Below are 23832 nucleotides of genomic sequence, written 5' to 3' on the forward strand. Positions count from 1 at the left end.
TTATATAGGGTTGTCACCCCATTATCATAAGATGGCTGCTGCCACCCTTCCAGAAACAGAACTACATCCAAAGATGGAAAGAGACTGAAGGAAGGAAAGATTCATGTCTGTCCCTTACCTTTTTTTTTTTTTTTTTTTTTGAATGAGGAAAGTTATTCCTCACCTGAGAGGCTCAGAAGGCAGGGGACAGGATGTTCTTATTTGACTTCAATCTTGACTGAGATTGAGCACATTGCCATTGGAATAAAATCAGGGTTCCATCGGAGCAGAAGGTGGGCCAATGGGTGACAGGCAAGCAGATGCCAGTGTCAGCCCCAAGTGTCTACTATGTATGAGACTGCACTATACGAGGTGCTGAGGGATGAAAGACCATGAAGAGTGGAGCTTTTTCTCAAACCTTCAAGAAATGAGGTGTAGGGGTTAGTCCTCCCTTATTTGCGGGGCATGTGTTCCAAGACTCCCAGTGGATGCCTGAAACCATGGATAGCGCCAAATTCTAACTAGGTTTTTTTTTGTTATATACACATAATTATGATAAAGTTTAAACTATTCTTGCTTTGGGGCCATTATTTAGTAAAATAAGGGTTCCCTGAACACAACATATCTCAATAGTAGATCTGATAACTAAAATGGCTACGGAGTGATGGCTACTAAGTGACTCATAGACACAGGGTGGATATGCTGGACAAAGGGATCATTCATGACATGGGTGAGACAGTACACAATTTAAAACTGATGAATTATTTCTGGAATTTTTAATTTAATATTTTTGGACCACAGTTGGCTGTGGATAACTGAAATAAGAAATGTGAAACTGTGGATTAGGGGAGACTACTGTATTCCAATAAATATTATCTTTTAAGGACCTCATCATAGAAGGGTGCATTGATCCTTTGGTTGCTTAATCAGATACATTCTCAGAAGATGCAAATTTGTCACATGTCACATATACTCTCAATTGTAAAGACCACTTCTTAAGAGTCATTCCTACAGTGGTAGAGAAATATGTTTGGCAATAAATATTTGGGCAGTTTCCCCAAAGTGACAGCTAGGGAAGTTTAACTTTTTCTTAGATCTCTAATTTTTTTTAAGCCAAATCATGTTATAGTCACCTTAACATAAAATACCTTGCCCTTATCATGTTTCTGAACTAGGTGAGAAAACTAACGGGTTTCAATGAGAAAACTAATGGAGAGCAAATAACAGGACTATCTCGTATAGTGGTAAATTATATTATGGGTGTTACATTCTGAGAGGTTAGAGCAGATGATGATCATTGAAGGCAGGCCTGGCTGAGCGGCAGGATCCTAGATGGCCATGAAGGATGGTCTTCATTCTCCTTCTCTGCTGCTATGAGGTCTGGATTCCTCTGATTCCTCTGTTTATATCCTCTTTTTACTAAGTACCTAATAAGTTACTTATTTTCATTCATGTATAGTTCACCTGTTAAGGCCTTGTGATTTTTATTTAGTAATCTTGTCTAAATGACCATCTTTGTTTTTATTTTTTTGCAGTCTTTCATAGGGTGGGCTTTGCAACAGCACAGATCAAGATTTGAATTCAAACTCTAGTACTAATGTCTTGTGTAAATTCATCACCCTCTCTTATTGTCTTCTTATTTATTTTTAAAATATATTTTATTGATTTTTCACAGAGAGGAAGAGAGAGGGATAGAGAATTAGAAACATCGATGAGAGAGAATCATCAATCAACTGCCTCTTGTAAACCCCCTACTGGGCATGTGCCCGCAACCAAGGTACATGCACTTGACCGGACGTGAACCCGGGACCCTTCAGTCCACAGGCTGACGCTCTATCCACTGAGCCAAACTAGGTTTGGCATTGTTTCCTTATTTAATAGTCGCTCCTAGATAGGGCCCTGAGACTGAAATAAAATGAAAAAAGGGAACACAGAGCTGTGTCCGTACTCCCCGCCCCCCCCCGCTCCCGCGAAGGAGTGCTCATTAATGGCATCCAGGATGGAGGCAGTGGTGTTCATATAAATCCATGGATAGGAGTGGATAGGAGAGAGTCTCCACTTGGTTTTCACCACTTTGTCACTGTTAACCTCACCTGAATGTACACTTGCCAAAAGTAAATTACATTTCCCGTGACTTTTTAATAATCACTGCCTTAGAAACAGTAAAGATGGATTCAGATGCTTAGGGAGGTGCTCTTCTATTATCAACCAGTTGATTCATATTGCGGAGCAGAGACAAGGCAACATCTTCATGAGAGACTGGCCAAAAGCACAGGAGCTCTCGGAGCTCATGCAATCAGCCGGCACTGTGGACCGGGGCTTGGAAACCAATCTCAAAGAATTTATGCTTTAAATCAATGGCAGTTGTCAATGAGCCTGAGAGAAAAACCTTGCGAGACCCCTCTAGCTTTTATTGCAATTCATATTGATAATATCAAAAAAGAAAAGCCTCCCGAGTGAAAGGTCAATCTAATCCAATCCAATCACTTAATGCAGAATTATGGCATCAAGTTTCCACATTACTGAATGAATGATCACGTGTTTAAAGGTGTGCGCCATAGACTAGCTGTGGGTGTTAGACATTTAACGAGTTGTTTTGTTCTTGATGGTTGGCATTTGCTTAACTGTTTTCTTAATTCTAATTTATATTTTTATGTTCCTGTTTGCTTACATAGCCCATAGTTCCCAATCGTCTTTATTTGCTTAAGTGTTTCTTTACATTTATTTACATTTTTATATATGTTGCTGTGCTTACATAACTCATTGTTTGGAGTGGGCTGGAAATAACCATAAATCCACATCGCTAATTAACCTCATCCTCATGACTGATTAGTCAAGATTATGAGCCTAGAAGGAAGGCAAGGGGGAGGCCTGATTGCGAGTCACAGGATCATTAAATTTTAGAACTAGAATTTAGGTTTTTAAGGCATTTTCCAGATAGAATTCCACGATTTTACGTCTTCAATGTTGGAGAATTATGAAAGATTGGCTGCTTGCTCTTACTCCGTTATGCAAAAAAAAAAAAAAAAAAAAAAAAAAAAAAAAAAAAGTATAAGGATTTGGTGACAGCTTTGAAAAACAAGAATAGAGGACTATGAGTAACCCGTAATGGGGGCTTGAAATGAAACTTGACACATACATGGACCATCGAAGAGCTGGCAATACTAATGGGATGCGGGCCGTCGTCTTTGGAGGTAAGAAAGCAGAGTAGATTGTTTGGAACTCCTTCTCCAGAAGCTGAGCGCTTTGTAAGGATTTTAGCTTGCCTAACTGTAAGGCTAGCTATTGGCTTTGCAGTGGGGAGTATTTAAAAGTACACAAACATAGGAAGGAAAGAACCTGGAGCAGAGTAGCCAGCTTCATTCCAAGAATCCATCTGGCACCTAAAGAACTGCTTGTCCTACATTAAGCCCCGCAGAGTAAGAGCCATTTTTCATACTTCACACCCCTCTTTTTGGTTTCAGGTAAGGCAGCTTACTGAGTTTGGGGAAGAAACAAGGAGTGTTTTCAGAACCATCTAACCTGGGCACCCACTTAGGGTGAGCTCTATGAATCTCACCAAAAGTTTCCCTCTGTCTGGGGAAACATGTGGAAGCCTTGATTTAAAAAAAGTCAGGTTAAGAGAAAGCTCAACTGTCCACAAGAGGTGGAAGTCCAGATTTCCAAATAATGTGAGCTTTTAGTCATTTGTAAACAGAATGTAATGGAACAAGAGGTGTTAATCATATGAAAAGCTGTGGCTAGAATCACCAACATTAAATGATATGGTAGGTTGATAAGTGAAATCCAGTCCACCCCTAAATAAACATATTTTTGCAGCGTTTGTGTTTCTGGAGGCAGCTAAAAGCAAACACTGCCAAAGGACTAGTACCTACCTGTGTTTCCCCGAAAATAGACATCCTCCGAAAATAAGACCTAGCGCATGAAAAGATGACATCCCCTGAAAATAAGACCTAGCGTAACTTTGGGAGAAAAAATTAATATAAGACACCGTCTTATTTTTGGGGAAACAGGGTAGATTACAAGAAATTGCAAGATGTATAAAGGTGTTGTAAGGCTTAAACTAGTCCTGGATGTCAGGTCCCTTACCTCCTTACTTCTCTCGGTCCCATTTTCATATGCGCCCCCCCCCCCCTTAAAAAAATATATTTAAAAAAAGTTTATTGATTTTTTACAGAGAGGGATAGAGTCAGAAATATCAATCAGCCGCCTCCTGCACACCTCTCACTGGGGATGTGCCCGCAATCAAGGTACATGCCCTTGACCAGAATCCAACCTGGGACCCTTCAGTCCGCAGGCCGACGCTCTATCCACTGAACCAAACCGGCTAGGGCCATATGCTTCCCTTTTAAGGGAAAGTGTAGTCGGCTCAAATGTAGATCTTAGATAGTGGCTGTACCCTTACCTGGTCACCTCTTGAGGGACAGCACAAGGCCAGAGCGCTGGCGCCAACTCCTAGCAGCGCCCTTTCGGTTACCATGGTGATCACAGGAGGGGCGGAGCCTCTAGCCCCTGCTTACCCGCCTGTGTCCCTATTTCGAACGCTCCAATTGGGACAGCCCTTCGTGCCTCTGTCCCGCCCCACTCGGCTCCGAGAGCGATGCGATTGGCCCGGGACCAGCGGCCAGGCACTCGGAGGGTCCCACCTCCTGACAGGAAGAGCGGGAAAATGTACCTGGCATTGTCCGAGGCGTGAAGCTCGCCGCGCTTTGGAGAAGCACTTATAGTTGGCTTCGGAGCGAGTTGCCTGGTGTCCCATACACAACTCATCGCACCCATGACCGTTAACACTAGGTAGCAGGAGCCGGGGCCAGGTCACATGTGTGGTCCCAGGCGGGCCATTCAGGGGTGCGAGGACGCGGGCAGGAGTCAGGATGCCCTGGCGCGCACCCGGGTGCCCGGGATCAGAGGCCAGAGGGGGCGGGTCGAGCTCCGGGAGCGGGTCCAGCGGCGGCGGCGGGAGGCGCGGGGACCAATGGAGCGCGCGAGCCGCCCCCGGGGGCGGGGCGTGCACCGCGGGCCCCGCCCTCCGGCGCGCCCCTCCCCTCCCCCCGGGCGCCGGGCCGCAGTGAGTGAGTGGCACAGGCAGCCTGTCAATCCCTCAGCCCGGCGGCCTTCGAGCCCTGTCCGCGGCGGCTGCTGGCAGGGTGCGCGGCTCCGGCGGCGGCGGCGGCGACTTCTCCCGCCCCATCAATCTGCTGTCGGCCCGGCGCGCGGCCCGCCGGGGCCCTCCACCGGGCTCCGCGCCCCCGCCGCGCCGGCCCGCCCGCTCCCAAACTTTCCTCCTCCGCCCCCCTCGGCCCACCCGCCGGCCTCCTCCTCCTCCGCCGCGGCCCGCCGCCGCCGCTCCCTCCCCCGAGGCCTCGGGGGCCCGGTTCCCGCACGGCCGAAGCGGTGGAGGCGGCGGCGGCGGCCGAGGGCGGGGAGTGCGCAGGCTGGCGCGGCGGACGGCGGCGGGCGTCCCGGCAACTCGGCCGGCGCTGAGGAGCAAGTTGAGCGGGGCCGCCCGGCGGGGTGCGCGGCGGCGAGGAGGCGGCGCGGCGGCCGCGTGAGGGCAGCGGGCGCCGCTGCCTCCGCCTCCGCCACCGCCACCGCCACCGCTGCGGAGCCCGGCGCTTCCGCCCGCCGCTTCTCCTCAGCCTTGGCGGCGGCGGCGGCAGCGGAAGCCCGAGCCGGGAACCCGTCCGCACCGCCTCAGCCGCGGGCCCCGCCGGCCGGGCAGCCCCCTCCCCGCGCGGGCGGGCGGGGAGCGCGCGGCCGCCTCCCCCTCCCCCTCCCCCTCTTTCTTCTCCTCCCTCGTCGCCGCCGCCGCCGCCGCCGCCGCCGCCGCCTCAGCCTTCGCCTCAGCCGCCGCCGCCGCCCGCTCCCGCCCGCGCGCGGCGGGATGGACGATCAATCCAGGATGCTGCAGACTCTGGCCGGGGTGAACCTGGCCGGCCACTCGGTGCAGGGGGGCATGGCCCTGCCGCCGCCCCCGCACGGCCACGAAGGGGCGGACGGCGACGGCAGGAAGCAGGACATCGGCGACATCCTCCACCAGATCATGACCATCACCGACCAGAGCTTGGACGAGGCGCAAGCAAAGTTGGTGTCGTCTCATTAAAGCATCTTTTGTGTGTGTTCGCGCGCGGGGGCCGGGGCGGCGCCGGGGGCAGGGGCCTCAGCCCCGGGCAGGGAACTTTCTCCGAAAGCCGGCGGCCCGCCCGGGGGGCCTCGGGGGACCCGCTTGCGCCCCCGGACGCGGGCGGGAGTCCGCAAAGTTGCTCCCGGGGGCTGGGGCGGACTTGGCGCCACGCGGAGATCGTGGTTGTCTCCCCCCCGCGCCGTCCGGCCTCCGGTGACCCGGCCCCCGCGCGCGGATTCAAACCTCCCGCCCGCCCGCCCGGACCCCGTGCACGCTGCCCGCCCGCCGGCCCGGCGAGGGCTCCGGGCCGCCGCGGAGGAGGGAAGTGCAACTTTCTCCTCGGACCCGGGCCCGGCGCCGGCCTCCGCTTGGCCGCGGGATGACCTCGCCCGACGGGCGCGGGGCGACGGGGTGCTCCCCGGCCGGGCCGGGCGCGGGCGGCCAAGTTCGCGGGGACGGGAGCAAACTTTGCCGAGCTGAGCTGTCAGCGGGGCAGGGCGGACGCGGGAGCCCCCTCCGCGCCGTCCCCGCCCGCGGGCCGCCGCCGGCCTGGGCCCCGGCTCCCCGGGCGGGTTCGCGCCCCGCGGTCCGTCGCCGGGGCTGCCGCCCGCCGGGCAGGCGGGTCGCCCGCGCGGGGCTCGGGCCGGAGCCGGAGCTCGCCGGCTGTCGCTCTCGCCAAGTCAACTTGAGTTTCTGTGGACTTTACCAGGGTTTTCAAAAGCGCTTTCCAAACCCTGGGAGCCGGCATTAAATCTTGGGTCTAACTTGTAGGCGCCATATTATTCCATAGGTGATGCTAATACCTTTGTGTTTTGCTCTTTGCTCTCTTAGGAAACATGCCCTGAACTGTCACCGAATGAAGCCCGCGCTCTTCAGCGTCCTGTGCGAGATCAAAGAGAAAACAGGTAAGACGCCGCGCCCCGCCGCAGGCCCCGAGACCCCCCGCCCCCCGAGGTGGGGTCGGAGCTACTCCGTCGACTCCTCCAGTGGAGAGCTTGCTGCTTTTGGGCACCGCCATCTTTGATCATTCTCTCCTTCCCACCTCCTGATCTTGAGGAAAAAAAAAAGCTGCAATAAATCTGGAGTCGATTTCTCCGTTCTGTTCCCGGTGTACAATGAAGTGTAGATGTGGACGGGGCCGGGTCGCGGTCCCCGGGCGGCCGCCCCTGGCTGCGGGCGGGGAGGGGGCCCGGAGCGCCCGCCGCCCTTGCGCGCTCCTTTCGCCTTGTTTGTGTGTCAGTTTTTAAAAGGAGCATCGGGAAGCCTGGATGCCAGGGACCGGGTCCCCGGGAGAAGCATCGCCCGAACTTTGTTATACTTGGACAGCCTTAAGCGTCAGCTCCTCGGGTAGAAGAATAGATGTCATGGAGCAGACTTAAGTGGCACGTTTGAATTCGTGTTTTAGTTGGGAAGACTACTTTTTAAGAATCGAGAAAGGCTAATGATGCGTTTAAGCATATACAGTGTATCTCACCTATTAGTATTTCGAGTATATTTTATGCTTGAAGTAATTTTGTAAATATGCTCAATATATTTTATCAAGTATAAAAAGGTCACAGATGCAGGGTAAACAATTTTTTTGACGTGTTCAAGTCAGGGATTATGTGAGAAGACAGTTTGTGCAGAAGTGCTGGAATGAAAACTACAAGTGCATATTAGGTAAATCTCTGGCAATTAATTTCAATTTAATTTTTTTCTTAAGATTTTTTTAAAATGGAAGATACTTTAGTCTTGAACTGGCAGTTATAACTCAAGTGAAGTTATAGATTTCATCTAGATGTTTCAGTATTTGGTATTAGCTGCCCTGTTTATGGCAAACAAGTGCATTAAATAAGCTTTACTGTTTATTTATCTTTATTCATTTTTTTGGTGTGTGTTAGCTATATCATATTATAAAGTTGCCATTTTTTTTTTTTAAAACGTTTAGGCAAAGAAGAGAAAGTTAAAGTCTAGGATGTAACAATAGCCAAGTGATACTATTTAAAAGGTTAAGTGTGATTGCATTTAAATTGAGTACACAAGTAATAGCACACTGCATATAATTGTTAGTGACCCTCCTTTTAAACAGATTTTCACTCTGCGATGCTATTCTGATCCTAAAAGTAGTCAAGAAAGGATAATAGGTTATTGCTGTCTATTAAAATATATGCTAAAACCATAATTAATAGAAAATATTGACAGCCTTAACGAGTCGTTTTTTCCTATTTTTCATTCACTTTAGTATTCATGATTTCCTAATATTGAGTGATTCTTTTAAAGATATATTTCTCATTTCGTAAACCACCAACATGTTAAATTACTAACTTTTACCCTGTGTTGATTTTTAGCTATCTTTAGAAAGCATTGTGATTTGAAATGGTAGATAATTTTTATCGGACTGTAAAAGAAGACATTAAGTATGAAATCTTAAGGCTTCCTTAGGTTAGGAGTCTAAAAGTATGTAATTCTCAGTAAATTATGCTGCTTAATGTCCAAGGATTTTCTTGCTATCAGGGCTCCACTTCAGTTTCTGCTGACAGCTGAGCACTGGGGTATTGACTATGTTGTGAATATTAAGATTGATTCCACTTTATACGGCATTATATTACTGGGTGAGGGTATTGATATTTTCCCCTCACCCTCTTCTCATAATTTTTTTTTCTTTTTCCTTTTTAAAGTTTTGGCCTAGCCACCTTGAGAACCATACCCAGCAAACTGCTTTTCTTGTTTAGACATTTAGCAGCAGGCAGAATTCAATTAGGAAGCCTAAGTCCTCTAGTTGCTTATTTGCACAAGACTTAGTTACACCATTCTGAAAGGAAAGTGTAGTCAACCTCATGTCAAAGGTGAGTTACGAAAAAGAAACAAGTCTTTTCAGAGTCTGGCAGAAAAGCTTTGGTGTAGGGCTCTTGCTATTTAAAAAGCAAGAGGTAGCTGACAAAGGAAATTTTTGTGTCTGAAAATTGTTTGAGGCTTTCAGTGATAAATTGTAAATTAGGTCCTCTTTTTGTGCTTTGGCCAGGGGATCCAAGTTTGTATGTTATCTCTTTTGTAAAAAGCTAATAGCCGACAGAGTCAAGAAGGCTGTCTGGTTACAGGCATCTTCCTGCCAGCCTCTCTAAGCTCGAGAGGGATGGGATTTAAGTACCGAATGATTGATGGGGGTGAAGCTCTTTCTCTCCCCTCATTTCTCCCCTACTACCCATAGCTCCACCTCACAATCCAAAACTAGTCTTAGAAGGAGACAGGGAAGCTTGACTCAGAATCCCTGATTTGAAATAAAACAGCTGTGTAGACATGAGCCTCACCAAAGCAAAGAAAGCAGGGCAGCAAATTTCAGCTTCCCCCACCCCCGAATCGGTTCCATAGTCATGGTTTGGAAACATCATGAACTTATAAGCATTGTAGAATAGATTATATAATGGTTTTTTTTCTTTTAGATCATTTTATTATGTAACCTAATAATATAGTAGCCAAACGTTAATTTTCTGTGATTTAAATAAAGTTTACCTAGTCATTTAAAATAGAAACTGGGAAGATTATGTGATGACTCTATTCTGTATAATGGGGGGCAGGGGGAGTAAAGGAGGTTGACTAGCGGGGAGTGGGGAGAGAAAACCATCACTTCAATGATAATAATGTCATTTCAGTTGTGCTTCTTAGAAAATAAGACAATCGTTAAAAAAAAATTCCATATATTTGTAGATTTGCCAGTATATTTTTAGGTTTCTGATCAGTGAACATTGCCAGTTCTGATGCACATGAGGAATTTAGTTTGGAAAAATCTTTTTCCCCTCCTACTAAATATGGAAAGGTATTTTTTTCCTTCTGACAGATAAATGGCTAATCTACCACAATTATATTATTTTCTTGTGCAGAGGTAGGGAAAGTATACTTTTACTATGAGACGTTTGCTTTTTCTTGAAAAAATTTTTTTTGTGTGTGTGTGTAAAATTCAACATGCAATTATTTTGGGGCAGAAAAGCCTGTCATTGTTAAATTATGGTTCTTATGCATTTTGGAAGCAACTGAAAAGTTACAGGCTTTATAATCAAGATGTTTGCGCATTTTAAATGAAGCAACCAGTGAGATAAATATGTTAAGATTTGTCTTTTGGGTTGTTTTTTTTTTAGCCATATTTTATCATCTATCTCCTATTAAACATCCCTGATGCTATGAGGGCTCCTCATCTACATACTTTTTTTGGGTACATTCCCTCACATCTTTTTGGTCACCTTCATCTTGATTGTTGAAGTGCTTTCCTTTGTGAAAACATCCTCACAAATCTGCCTTCTTTCCAATGCCCTTAATTGTGACATTTCAAGTGAAGGAAATGGCTCTTTTTGAGGAAAAAAAAGTATTTAAAAATTTTTAATTGAAAATCCAGCATTTTAGTATATTGAAAAAAAATGTTGTATATTTTTAAAAAAATCAACACAGCCTTTTCCTTTTTTTAAGTGGTAGGTTAAAATACTCCATGTTGATAGCTGCCAACCAAACTCTGATTTATTGCCACCACAAACCCTAAATAGCGTTCATTTACTAGTAATGTCTAATGGCATACATGATGGTTTGCCAGATTTGTGGCCTTTGTGAGGCTTATAAGCAGGACTGACTTGGGAAGATCATAAAACTTAATGAACTTCTCTACTGCAGGAGGTGTCCGCAGGGGAAGGGAAAGGCCTGCTTGGCTGGTTGGGCTGGTTGAAGTATTTTTTATGTTTAAGGAGAAGAAAATGACTATTAAAAATGCTTTACTTTGAAAGAAATCCTTTATAGAAAGAGTCATAAGAATTTTAGATATCCAAATTGTATCAAGGATGTAGCTTGTGAGTTTTCATACGAATTTAGATTATGATTTATATGATTAAACCTTTTATCTTATCTTTACTCCTATAAGTGTGACTAGCTTTCAGAGGGACAAGACACTGTTCTCAGTCAACACCTCTCTATTTTAATTCTGTCCCTAAAGGTTTAGAGTCTCATTGGAGTCTTCTTTTTCTGGTCTGTTTCCTTTTATTTATGCTTCAATATTAAAATGTTTATTTATTTATTTTTGTACAGTGCAATGTAATTCTTTAAATCCCAATGTTTAAAAACCAAGTATTCCATCAAGTGAAAAATTAACAGGAAAGGTGAAAATGGTTATATGTAAGTCTAAATGTTATTGTATATGTCATATACATTCTTTTCAGTTGCTCTTGCAATATTTCCAACGTAATTATCATTATTTTAACAAAGCTTTAAAAACAAATGCACTGTTCCATACACGATTAACTTTGCGTTTTAATGACTATATGGACAGCTTTAAACAAAACATGTAGATAGAAGAGAAACTTGAATCCCCATGAACTCATCACCTACCATCATCAGGAACACATGGCTAACCTTGTTTTCTCTGTAACTCCCACCCTTTCACAATTATTTTGGAGCAAATTTTAGTGGACTGTTAATGTTTTAAATTTCCTTTCAGTTTTAGACATGGCAGGGAAAAATACAGAGTTAGTGTATCTTGGAACTATCACATTGCTTTGTCACAAAATTTTTTCTTAGAGCAATTTCAGAATATTTTCTTAATTATTTTTTTATATTTTTATAAATTTGTATAACTTACTGAAGCTTTTGAAAGAGGTTTTGAGGGAAGATGCAAAAGATGTTTTTCTAACTTTCTTTATTCTTCCTCTTCCAGCGTCATTAAGAATATTTGTAGAAAACCTAGAAAAAAATCCCACTATCATACTAGTTTAGAATGTCATGATCGTGTCAAATAAGTAGCATCTTAAAAATATAGGGCTGTCTTTCCCCCTTTTCCCCCAATAATACAGTGAACCCTCAAGTAATTATTTCATGCCTCAGCTTTAGTGAACTTCATTTTATTACAGATTTGTGTAGACTTTACTATGTTATTATATAAATTTACATAATTTTATTCCAAATCAGAAGTATATTACAGTAACAAAGGAAGCGCTGACTTGCTTCAAAGAGCACAGCTTTCATAAAATATATCTATATGTACCTCTTTCATACTAGAACCCTTTACTTTTTAATTAATTTCACTTGTACTTTTGGATTTAATTTTGTTACTTTTGTAAAAGGCTGTCTACAAGACAGATTTAAGTTTAACGTCTAATTTGGATTACTTACATTTTGCTACTTTATGGTGGCATTGTATAAAATGAAGTTATATGAAGTACAGCTATAAAGAATTGAAATTGCATTTCATGAACCACACCCTAAATCAGTCATCACTTTATTTTTTACTCAGACCATTGAGGTATCTATCTATTCATAATAAATACTTAACACATCAGCACCAACACATCAAGTTGAATAAGGATTTTCAGACAATTTTTTCTCTATTTGTGTGAGCATCTTTAGATATTTATTATTCCTATTGACACTATGAGAATAATGTTTTATTTGTTTTCTCAGCAGGCTTGTGTTTTAGCCATTTATCAGTGTGATCAGCATGATTTAGATAGTAAAGTACTAACAAAGCTTGCACACACCCCCTCCCATGTTGACCTTTTCAAGCATTTGCTCTACTTCAGTAGGCCATTTGAGTCTTTAAGTATGAACAGAGTAAGTAATTTATATTGCTGTGTAGAAAATTGGTCAAAGTTTTTCAAACCTGGCTATCAGGTTTTTTACAAAGTTATAGAATTTAAAGTGCTATTTTAGCTAGATGACAGTGTTATATATAACAAATAAATTATAACCAATGCTGTGTGAGCCACTGAAAAAATAAGCCTTTTTATGACGTCAGACATGGAACATATCTGAAAATAAATTAATCTTTAACACTTGAGTCTAATTTTCTCCGTTGTAGGTAGACTAGTAACCAGGATCTCTTTCTTATTTTTTTATGGACATATTTCATAATTACAATATGTTTGTAGTTTTAGATGGTATCAGTAGTTTACTTTCGTACTAAATTTGAGTATGTGTCTAGCAAAAAAATCGGTGTGACAGAATGTGTTGAATTGGTATAGCATTTTTTTTCATACTGACTATATAGGAGGATAGAAAACAAAAGTAATTATGGATAAAAATAATTGTTAAAAAGTATTTGTATTTTCTTCAAATTAAGTGTTTTGAACAATAACCTTTTTTGTGTAATCATTAATGGAGGAATTGGTATACATACATTGTAATCATTTTAATACTGGTGATTCCTCCCAATGTTTAAACTATTTGGGAAACTCAACATATGTATGACAAAATGACTTTTTGGTTTGTTTTGCTTTATGTGATCCATCAGTTTTCAAAGCATATTTCTTAGGCATCAGAGTCCAGCAGGTGGCTTTTTACATTAAAAAATTCATAAATTTTAAAATCTCATAAAATTTTATTTCAAATTCAAATTAACTAATTGAGAATGTCAACATTTCCACTCTCAATATTAACGTTTATAATAGAACAAATGGTTGCATATAGAAACTATCTGCAACATAATCTAAATTAAGATTCTAAACAGGCATTACAGATGCTGGTAACTTTGGCAATTATCATTTTGTTTGGTGAACAGTAGTAAAACAGTGTGCGGTAGAAGTGTTTAGAGAGAGAGGATAAATAAATTGAACAGTTTTGCAATGCAAAGTGGTTTGTGGTGTTTTTGAGGATTTCTTGGCTCTCTCTTAACTGCTATTGTGAGCCTGGAGCAGATTTCCCCATTGCTAATGCCCTAGAAGTATTAATTCACTTTGATATGCTAATTAGAGGGCATTATGCAAGAAATGAGATTAAGTGGCAGCATGAAGCCATTTGCCTGTCAGTAAATTGAGAGCTTTAGCATCAGGAGGAGCTTTGTGTTTTTTTTTTTTATGTTTTATTTTTTATTTTTTATTTTTTTTATTTTTTCTTGGTTTTGCATATAAATAAAGTTGATTGAAGGATCTAGAGAAGCTTCTAGAACATTGGTAGGTTCCCCTGCCCCCATGATTATTTAAACGTAAGGTTATAGAATTTTTCTGAATGTTAATTGACTTAATTGGAGATAGTAATATTAAGTTTTCATTGTGTTCTCTCTATATGAAAATATACTAAGAATTTTGTGTCATCTAGTCTTTTTTCCCCCCTAAAGCCTAATTTCAGCAATGTGGCTATTAAACTGTTACCACTTCTTCCCAGAAGTGTAAATTTAGTTGTGTGCTTGTGCACCAGTGTCTTCACTAAACTGAACATTATAAGAATATATTATTCACTAGGGAATGAAGGAAGAAGTTGTTAAATTGGGCTTCAGGAAACTATATTAATGAGCATCAAGATTCGGACTTCAATACCTAAAAGCTGAGACAATTAGAATTAAATTCTGCCCTTTGCACAACCTGTGGAATTTACATTTCAGCCTATGTCTGCTGTGTAAGATTACCATATTACTTAATTTTCATGTTGAATACAAGCTTAATACTTGTTTCTGATTTTGAAGATTTTTGTGGTTTAAGCCAATGCCTTTGATTTTTCTCTATAAATCAACTATGTGATTTTCTATATTTTGTGGAGATATGAATGAATGAGTACTGGGATAGGAGTGATGGCTAGGGAAGAGAAGGGAACTTCTCTGTGCCTGTGGAAAACAATTAAGGTTTCCTTAAACATGGAACTTCTTCCAGTGTAAACCACCAATAGAGGTAGAACTGCAAAACTTGGCCTAACTACAATCCGGTATGGTTGGATAGGCATGAGTTTGGATAAAACCTTCATCTTGAGTCATGGTTCTAGTATCTGAATTCCACCACTGTAGCTGTGACTCTAGACCCAATAAACCATAACTTCTCTTCAGAGCCATATGGATTATTTAGTTACCACAGCTGCCATGCATACAGGCTACCAAGGCTTGGCACCTCCTCCCTGTGCATGTGTGGAGCCTGTTAATGTTAATGGGAGTTAGGAATGTGCACACACAGAGGGGGATGAGAGTGTCTCCTGACACACAAGTCCTGATTACATTTCTCATTGAGGAGGTCTTAGTGTATCTACACATTAGCTGCTCTTCTAAATTAAATACTTGGTTACTTTAAATTCTCATTTCTTTCTCAGACTCCCTGAACTAGTTAAATCAGTGAATCCTCATTAGTCTCTGATTACTTGTAAAATTTCATTTAAACCATATGAAGTTAGTTTTGATTGAAATGGGAACAAAAAGTTTTTGAAATTGCATATTATTATTTTTTAAACAAAAAGGTTTCTACAGGCTTTCAGGTGTATTAAAAAGCCTTGCAAATAGGAATTTATAGAGGACTTAGTGCGAGGGTCTCCTAAAATACTTGAGTGACATTTGATGTGGGGAAAGCAACTGCGTTAAAAAAAAAAAAAAAAAAAAAAAAAAAAAAATATATATATATATATATATATATATATATATGCGCATATTATTTAGAAAACTTGACTATTCAAGTGCCCTCAAGTGAGAAAGAATTGACTTAGATGGTCTCATAAGTTTCTTTCTTTTCTCCTCTCCTTTCTTAAAAAACAAAACAACAACAACAAAAAAAACATACCTAAGGACGGAGGTAGTTGGAATTCATAGTCAGATATATCATTTTCAACTTGGAATAGGAACTAGAACAGGAAATTGATTTTATATTTATTATGAAAGCAAGAACTCTGCCACCAACTGACAGCCATCCATGGTTTAGGTTTGTGATAATTGTTCACAGACATTATTTTGCAGTTGGCCCAGATTATTTATAATGTTGTTTGGGAGTATTGGTCCAATAAAAGGTATGTGTATAATGAATATCTTTAATTAAACCAAGTAATATCGGAATATTTTATTTTTCTTTTACATTGGATCTTGGGTCTAGGATTAACTGTCAGTACTGGTAAGAACAAGTTACAATAGATTGTGCAATGATTTCTCTGGCTTCATGGATGTATTTATTACCATTTTTGAACAAATTATACTAACATGAAAAGTTGTGTTTGAAATGATTGTGTGCTAGATAAGGCGATACATTACAGGAATGGTTGAGTTTATGGAGCTTTATGTAGAGGTTTTCTCAGAAATTATAGCACAGGGCTGTCACTATAAAAACCCAGTGATACAGTTGGTAATAACATACAGTGAAGATATTTTTAGATTTTCACTTGTTATTCAAATAAGAGAACCCTCTAGTTTTTCTCGTCATATTTCATTGTTGAATAAGTAAAGGGATAAAAATGAAGGAAATGCTTTTAACTGTGTAGAGACTGGGTGTTTGACTTATTTGAATTTCTCTTGCTTACCACTTGTTAGAGCAGTGATGTGATGTGATGCTGAGGATATTCTTAGGGACTTATTGACGTCTTGGTTCTTGACCTTTTGACTGTGATCTCTATAGAAACAGAATGCTTGGAAATGAAATGATGGACTCTATGAACATAAATTCTATTCTGTCAGTGTACTACATGAACTAATTTTGATTTACCTAAATTTATGACATTTTGTGTTCAATAAAAGAAATATTTCTTCTTTTCAGTATAATCAGTCTAATGTTACTCTTTCTAACATTAAACCCTTAAATTCTTTTTGGACTGATTATCATTATGACTTTTTAATTACATGCTTATGTCACTTAAACTTCTAATATTTTATAAAATGTTGGCTTGATAACTGATAGTGTTTTCTAGAACCAAACTACAATCAGTTAAAGCTTATACTTAATTGACTGTTGTTCAGTGAGTGCATTATTGTAGAAATGCAAACTTTTTTCCAATTCTTACATTTTCCAAAATGTAAAAATTATGATGTGAAAAAAGGGTTAGTTTCATGAAGTTTTCCTTTTTGATTTTAAATGTTAGAATTGATGACCATGCCATATAATTTTTGATTCATCATTAAGTAATTATAATTTCTGTGTGGAAAGGCAAAGCTCTCCCCTCCAGAAGATTCCATTTATTTAACAATGATAAAATAAAAACTACTGTCATTTACTGAGTGCCATCTGTGTGCCAGGCACTATGCAAGGTGCTTTTACATGCATTAAAAACAAACAATTTCCACTTGGAAATTAAAAAAGTAATACACACTTTTGGGGAAAAAATTTATATAATGCAGATGACATAATATTTCCTAAACTTGTTAGCAACCTTCCAAAGTAGGTATTTTAATTCTCAGTTTGGAGATGAGTAAACTGACAGAGGTTAGATAATTTACCCATGGCATCCTCAGTGACAACCCAGACTGTCCTTGCTCCAGGTGGTGGCAAAAATCTCTTAGCTTGGGCCAAGAAAGTAATGGAATGTGAGGATGCAAAGAAGATGGCAAAACCCAAGCTTCAAAAAATGTGGTCAGGTCCAAAGTGACACTGAGTGGCAGCAGAGCTGTGGTCAGCACTAGTGTAAATATTTGTAGACAACCATGTTTTACAGACTTCAGTTTAATGGGAAAAATCTGCCCTAAATGCCTCAGTAAATATATGCTAGAGAACAGAAGCCTATTCACTGAAGAAACAATTGACTTTAGCTTCTCTGTTGTTAAAGTGGCCTCTAGTGATGGTGCTGCAGTGACTAGATAGAGCAGAGGAGAATGGCTTCCTCCTGGCTGGTGGGCTGGCAGTTTCACTGGCACTGCCAAATGTACTTCCTATTTGTTGTGCAAGGGAATTGGAACAGTGAGGCATTTATCATATCATCCCCTACTCCTCATGCAAGCAAAAAAGGAGAAGTTGTCAATGAAAGAAAAAGAACTGTAATCGCACATTTACATATGCTTCTAATTGTTGATTTGGGGATTTTCTATGAATATAGCTTCACAAAACAGATGCTGTTTAAGAAAAGGGGGAACATAATTTTGTGGGCAATGAATTAAGTGTTTTTGTGGCCCTCTCATCCGTAGCTAGGAGCAGTTTGTGGACCGCGTCTGTGAACGCGGCTCATAATTGTTTTTCACACATAAGTTATGCAAATGAGCTTTTATGGCAACTGGCATAACAATTAGCATCCTCCAGCAATATTTTAGCAGGTTAATTGCAAAATTTCTAAATTGTACATCTGACTTGTTAATTAGGCATGACAGAGGTGGTAAAATAGTTATCTTCAGGCAGTGGCAGCCAGGAGCTGCTTGAAATGCAAAGAGCAAGGATTGATTGGATTTGAGGGTTACAATTGTGGGAGCACTGCTGTTGTCAAGTGCCGCTGAGCAGCTCTGCTGTATCCGTTGCCTCCGAGTAAGAACCACGTAGTTCCTGCAAGTATCCTGCCATTTATGAATCTGCTTTATTTAACTATACAACTCTCCTATACAAGCTGTTTATTTCACGCAGTTTGTTCTGGTTGGGATCGTTGAGATGAGAGGGGCAACACAAAAGAAATTACTTTGTGCTTGGATTTCAGGACCCTGGAAGTTTACTTTCTGTTTTAAAGTCCATCTCAATATTCTTCACTTAAAAAAAAAAAGGCAGATGCAAGTTCCCTGTAGATATTAGTTCTGATGCTTTAAGTGTGATTGTTTGCTTTTAATTATTAACTCTTAAACATTGTTTTCTTTTGTGCTTCACGTGTTCATTGTAGGAAAATACTGTTGTGTTATCTGTATTTTAATCATAATTCTTTAGGTATAGGAGAAGAAAAGAATTCAGTATAAGGTTGCATACAGTGAACAAATTTACTGTGTGGAATTTATAAAATAATTATCAGCATAACATATGATTGTGATATATACCTCTAGTAGAATTTTTCTATGTACAGTATATTTTAAACATTTTTTCAAAATTGAATGTATTTAGATTTTTGTGGTCTATTTCATAGTTTTAATTGGATGGTAACAATAATTCAGTAAACATAAACATTAGTGAATCAAGCGTGATGGCACATGTGTATCTGATTGTGCCAAAATGAGCCATGCCTTTTGTGTTTAAATTAGGCTAATTACATTTTTCTGTGCATAGAGTACCTACAAGGTACATGGAGTATGAAGTTAAGCATGTGTGAAATTTGATGTCACCTTTGAGTTCACATATATTCTTTTGATTAAGCCACATTGTGTTTAATGTTGAAATGTTATATTTTCATTTAAAAAGTAAATGTTCTACATGTGCAGCTGTACCAATATTTTACATTTTCTTGTGACATGTGTATATGGAGGAAGTGCCATTTATGATATGTTGTCATCAATAATTTTGTCACAGAGAATAAAAGGCTTTAAACTCATCCACCCACTGGAACGTTTTATCATATTTATTTTAAGAGATATGAAATTAGTGAACAATTGAGCTCTCTATATATAGGAAATGCAAATGTAAATGAATACTTACCATTAATGAAGTGCAACATAAATATTTCCGTGCCAATAAATTATACATAGCAATAGTGTATTCTATAGAGATTTAATAAATAATTTCTTTTCCTAGATCCTTTGTCTACATTCTTTATTATGATCTAATTTACAGCCAGTGGAGATATTAAATATTGGTTAACTTTATAGAGTGATCTATTGAATTTGAAAATATTGTATTTTGAGTAAGAGTAAAATATCGTTCCAGATCATTACATTTACTGATTAAATGCTCACAGATTTTTATCCATCACTGTATTCAACAATTCTAGCAAGAGTTTACTACAGTAATGCTTCATTGGATAATATTTGGAATAGAGTAACCATTTTAATGAGGTTCATTGAGAGAGATTCAGCAGGGAGCATTTCAGGTGTATTATGGCTTTTGTCTTGTCATAATGCACGTCTCTATAGCATTAGAGAAAGAGCTACGGAGGCCCACTCATCTCAGTTAAAAAAAATTTAAAAAGCCAAAATAATACCCTAAACCACCTTTCAAGTAAAGTCTGAGCAGAAAGGTAGTAAGTATAGGCAGTACTGCCTGTTTTAGGAAACTTGATAAGTAAACACCATTTCTGTAGGTTAAATTTCCATCACATTTTTAACTGTCTTAATATTGATCACCCTATAGCGGGATGAGACTGAAGTCTGGTAGTTATTAGTATAAAGAGGGTCAGCTGCAGAGACTGGTACCGAGTAGAGGCTCTCATGGTAATGATGCTGCTATTTATAGATCCCAATTTCATTAGTTGCAGAGTTTCAAGGAAGAGATTTTTCTCTAGGGGAAATGGATACTTGAAGTTCATTTTCTTTCTCACATTAAGGCAGAAACGTGAACAACCTTCAGTATAGGACATACGATTACAGTATTTTTGTGAGGGCAGTTTATTCCCTCAATATATTTGCAATAGTAAATGTTGTAAATTTAAAACATAATGTAGGAATTTAAAAATGTTAGTTGTCATTCTGGCTGAGTGCTACTTTATATACATTGTTTTATTACCCTTGTCTTTTTTTTTTTACAAAAATTATTAATTTTTTAGAAACTCTGCAAAGCTGAGTACAGCCATAACTGTATTCCCTTTCTTTAGAATACTGTAAGGCCTGCAAAAGAGTTAATTGATTGTAAGAAGTGCAGTTCCCAAAAAATAATACAGTCTACCCTCAATGTGTATCTGTATTATTTGTAAAATAGATAATTGTGCTTTTCTTTTTGAATTCTTGACATTTGAGTTATTTTTTTCCCTTTAAGAGAATATTTACTTAGTTAGTATTCACTTAATTAGAACTGACTGTTTAATGTTTTTTGGGAGGGTATTTATGTATTTTCTTTGCTATATTTGCATTCCAGAAATTAAGTCCCCCTGCCATTATTTGGTGAGCCTTTCATACATTAGAATGATGAATTGAAAGCAGAAATGGGGAAAAGACTGCAATGCAATGAAAATTTAATCAGCGTCTTCTGCTGCTTTAATAAGGCAAATAATTCTTATTGGCCGCTGTGTTAAGGTTTCTAATATTTAATTCATAACAAACCTTGCATTATTCTGCAGTAGCATCGACAGCTCCACTTTGCTGCCTGCCAACAGGCAACCATAAAAACTTAAAAGCAGATGTAAATGTCTAAAACAAGGAGAATGATTAGATCTAAAGCGGTCAAAAAAGTAAACAATATTGTGAAAGAGTTTGATGGATCTCTATATTTAATGATGCAAAAATGATATTAATTAAACTCACTTGAGCAGATTTCTTTTGGACTTGAAGGTAACCTTTTACAAAGCATGGCTTTTTAGTGCCTGACCAAAGAAAGCAGATGTCAATGCAGTGTTGAGGATAAGCTTCTTTAAACCGGATACAAACTTTCCCTTTAATACTAGAAGTATCTGGTTTATATTCCTGTGTATATGAATTTTCTTAGCAAATGCAGTGCTAAAATTGATCTAATGGAATAAAATGTTTTATCTTCAATTAACCCAGTTTGAGGAAAGTGGTAGCTTTCATAGTCCCGCTAATTTCTGTTTTAAATGCCTTAAATTTTTTATTTTTTTTATTAAAGGGAATATATGTTTTTATTTCCTAACCTGAATTTAATGAATCTGTAAATAATAGCATTCATCTTTCTAGATTACCATCTAAATTTTCCAAGTATTAAGTGTTAGGTTATGTTGGGTACTAAATTCGAACCTGAAGAGAGGAACAAAAAGATATTGTTGCTGATAACATGTAAACAGCCGGAATCATTCAAAAGGATGTGGAGAAGAGTATTTCTATAGTGTGAAGCCAGAGAAAATGGCAACCTGCCAACGCTAGGTGCAAGCTCTTGTTACATGGAAGGGTTGGGCCTGTTCTCATTTCTTCTTGAAATGGCTTAATTGGTGTCAGCACCCCAGGGATAAAGGCCTCTAACACTGAAATCCACACGATTCACCCTGTCTCTGCTCAGTGTAGGGAAACTGGTAACAACTGGTGGTGAATGAGGAGTGAACGGTGCTGTAACAATACTCGATGATGTTTGGGATGACAGAAATTAATACGCACTTGCTTGAAGAAAGCAATGATTAATGGCAGTGAGCACGGGAATGCTGTCCCTTCTTTTACTACACTTTGATGGGGATTGAAAAGCAAAAGGCTGTTTTCATTCTCTGTAGAAAGCAGAGGTCACACAGAGTACATTATAGCAATTTTTCCTCTCCGTTTTTTTTTATTTTATTTCATAAATATTATAAGCATAGATTAGATAGATTTTTTTAAAATGAAAGCTTAAAAGGACATTTTATGTCACTTAAACATTGTTTATGCATAAAGAAATCACACATTCTTCTCACTTGTTAGATCATTTCCCTTCATGTCAGAATAATTAGTGTAATTAGGAATTTAAAAAGTCCACAAACATGCAGTTGTATTGATGTTGCTTACCATGATGTAACTGGAATCAAAAGGCCTTAATTTTCTAAAGATTCCTAGGACAGGATGGGGACAGGAATGTTGCAGGGGCTTTCACCTTTATTTTGCCCCTCACCCGGTTTCCCTCAGTGAATGCTTGACGTAAATATATTTTGCAGGGTACTTGCACTTGTCAGCAGCTTTCTTAGCCATTTGATAAAGATTCTTTATTCTACAAGAAAGCCTGAAATAACAGAACTGTACTTTGGATAATGAATTCTTCATCTGTGGAGAACTTTAAAACAAAGTACAGTGTTGGCATTTTTTTCTTTTGAGTGAGAAGGCTGATATATCTTTTGGATCCGACAGGAAGACATAAATTAATAGAGTTCTGGAGTTCAGTTTCTCATTAATAATCCATTTTGTCATGGTTCTTGGCATTGTCAGCCTAGTAGCTGGTTCATATTTTGCTGAAGGATAAAAGCAGATTATGTCTTAAGGCACAAAGCAAGAATAAAGAGTTTATCTGTCGCCTTTTGGGGGAACTACATGCTATGAGAAAAATACTGTTTTGCAAATAGTTTCAAATTTTAGTTAGAAATACACTTTTCATACGTAAAGCTATTATTTTATGCACATTTTTCATAAATAAAGCTACTATTTTAACATCTAAAATGGACCTTGAAACTTCAGGATATTAGAGTTTTAAAACAAAGGTTTGTTTTTCAGGGAAATTATGATAGACTTAAGCCCGTTTTTATATTTTGTTCTTATAACTCGATATGTTAGGGTATAATTATAGACCAAAAAGAAATTTAGAAAAGTCACTATTCCTCTCTTTGTACTGGTAGTTGATTACCTCTGCCTAGTCTCTTAGGCATGGGATCTTTGACACTTGCTGTGAAGGCTGCTGAGTTTTTAACCATTTATAAATCCAATCAATAAAATAAGTCTTATTTCTAATTTGGTAATTCTGTAATTAACCTTTTTATGGAGGCTCCAGAAATGATTATTTGTAGATATTGAACCCATAGACAGATTCTCATAAATGTCATCTTTTAAAGTTGTAGTTTAAAGAAAGGAGTTCTTATAAAAATTGAAATACCACACCCTCCCTGATAGTTGCTAGAATGGCCACTGGTGAACTGAGATCCCACATTATTTAAGGGCAGGAAACAAGTTGAAGGGAAATGGGTACAAAAATAATACCAGGTTTTTTTTCCATGCACTTAAGAATTGTTATTTTTAGTGTTATTTGTATTGCAAGTCTTTTATAGGCACATTCTTATAACTAGATAACTGAAAAATTTATTCAGTCTTTAAAATTTGGGATTTGTGCTGCCATTTCCAATGTAGAGCAGTTTTATTATTCCTACCTTTTTTTTGTTTGCTCACTTTTAAACTTCTAAGTAATATATGTGGGGCATGTAAAGTCGTAAATCTAGAGTTGATTTTTGAGATAACCAGCTATGAGAAAAAGAGAAGGGTCTATCTGGGTTATAAGATGAAGGAAAGAGTATTAAATTATGACCTAATGGGGGAAATTATAAGAAATTTACTTATCTCTACTTAGAAGGGCTTATTCTTATAATTTAAAAATCTTGATGTTTCT

General features: G+C 39.6%; 1 protein-coding gene across 7 annotated transcripts in view; it reads left to right on the top strand.

The window, feature by feature from the left end:
• The first annotated feature begins 5693 nt into the window (after window positions 1-5693).
• The window catches only part of PBX3 (PBX homeobox 3), a 174962-nt gene continuing 156823 nt past the window's right edge, over window positions 5694-23832 (top strand). For all 7 annotated transcript variants that reach the window (XM_036412081.2, XM_036412083.2, XM_036412082.2 and 4 more), the window contains exons 1-2: window positions 5694-6063; window positions 6935-7008. In XM_036412081.2, coding sequence (XP_036267974.1) covers window positions 5864-6063; window positions 6935-7008 — 274 coding nt within the window. In that variant the 5' untranslated portion in view covers window positions 5694-5863. The remainder of the gene's footprint in view (window positions 6064-6934; window positions 7009-23832) is intronic.

The sequence above is a fragment of the Pipistrellus kuhlii genome, unplaced genomic scaffold (assembly GCF_014108245.1).
Source record: "Pipistrellus kuhlii isolate mPipKuh1 unplaced genomic scaffold, mPipKuh1.p scaffold_m20_p_43, whole genome shotgun sequence".
In the NCBI taxonomy this organism is placed as follows: Eukaryota; Metazoa; Chordata; class Mammalia; order Chiroptera; family Vespertilionidae; genus Pipistrellus; species Pipistrellus kuhlii.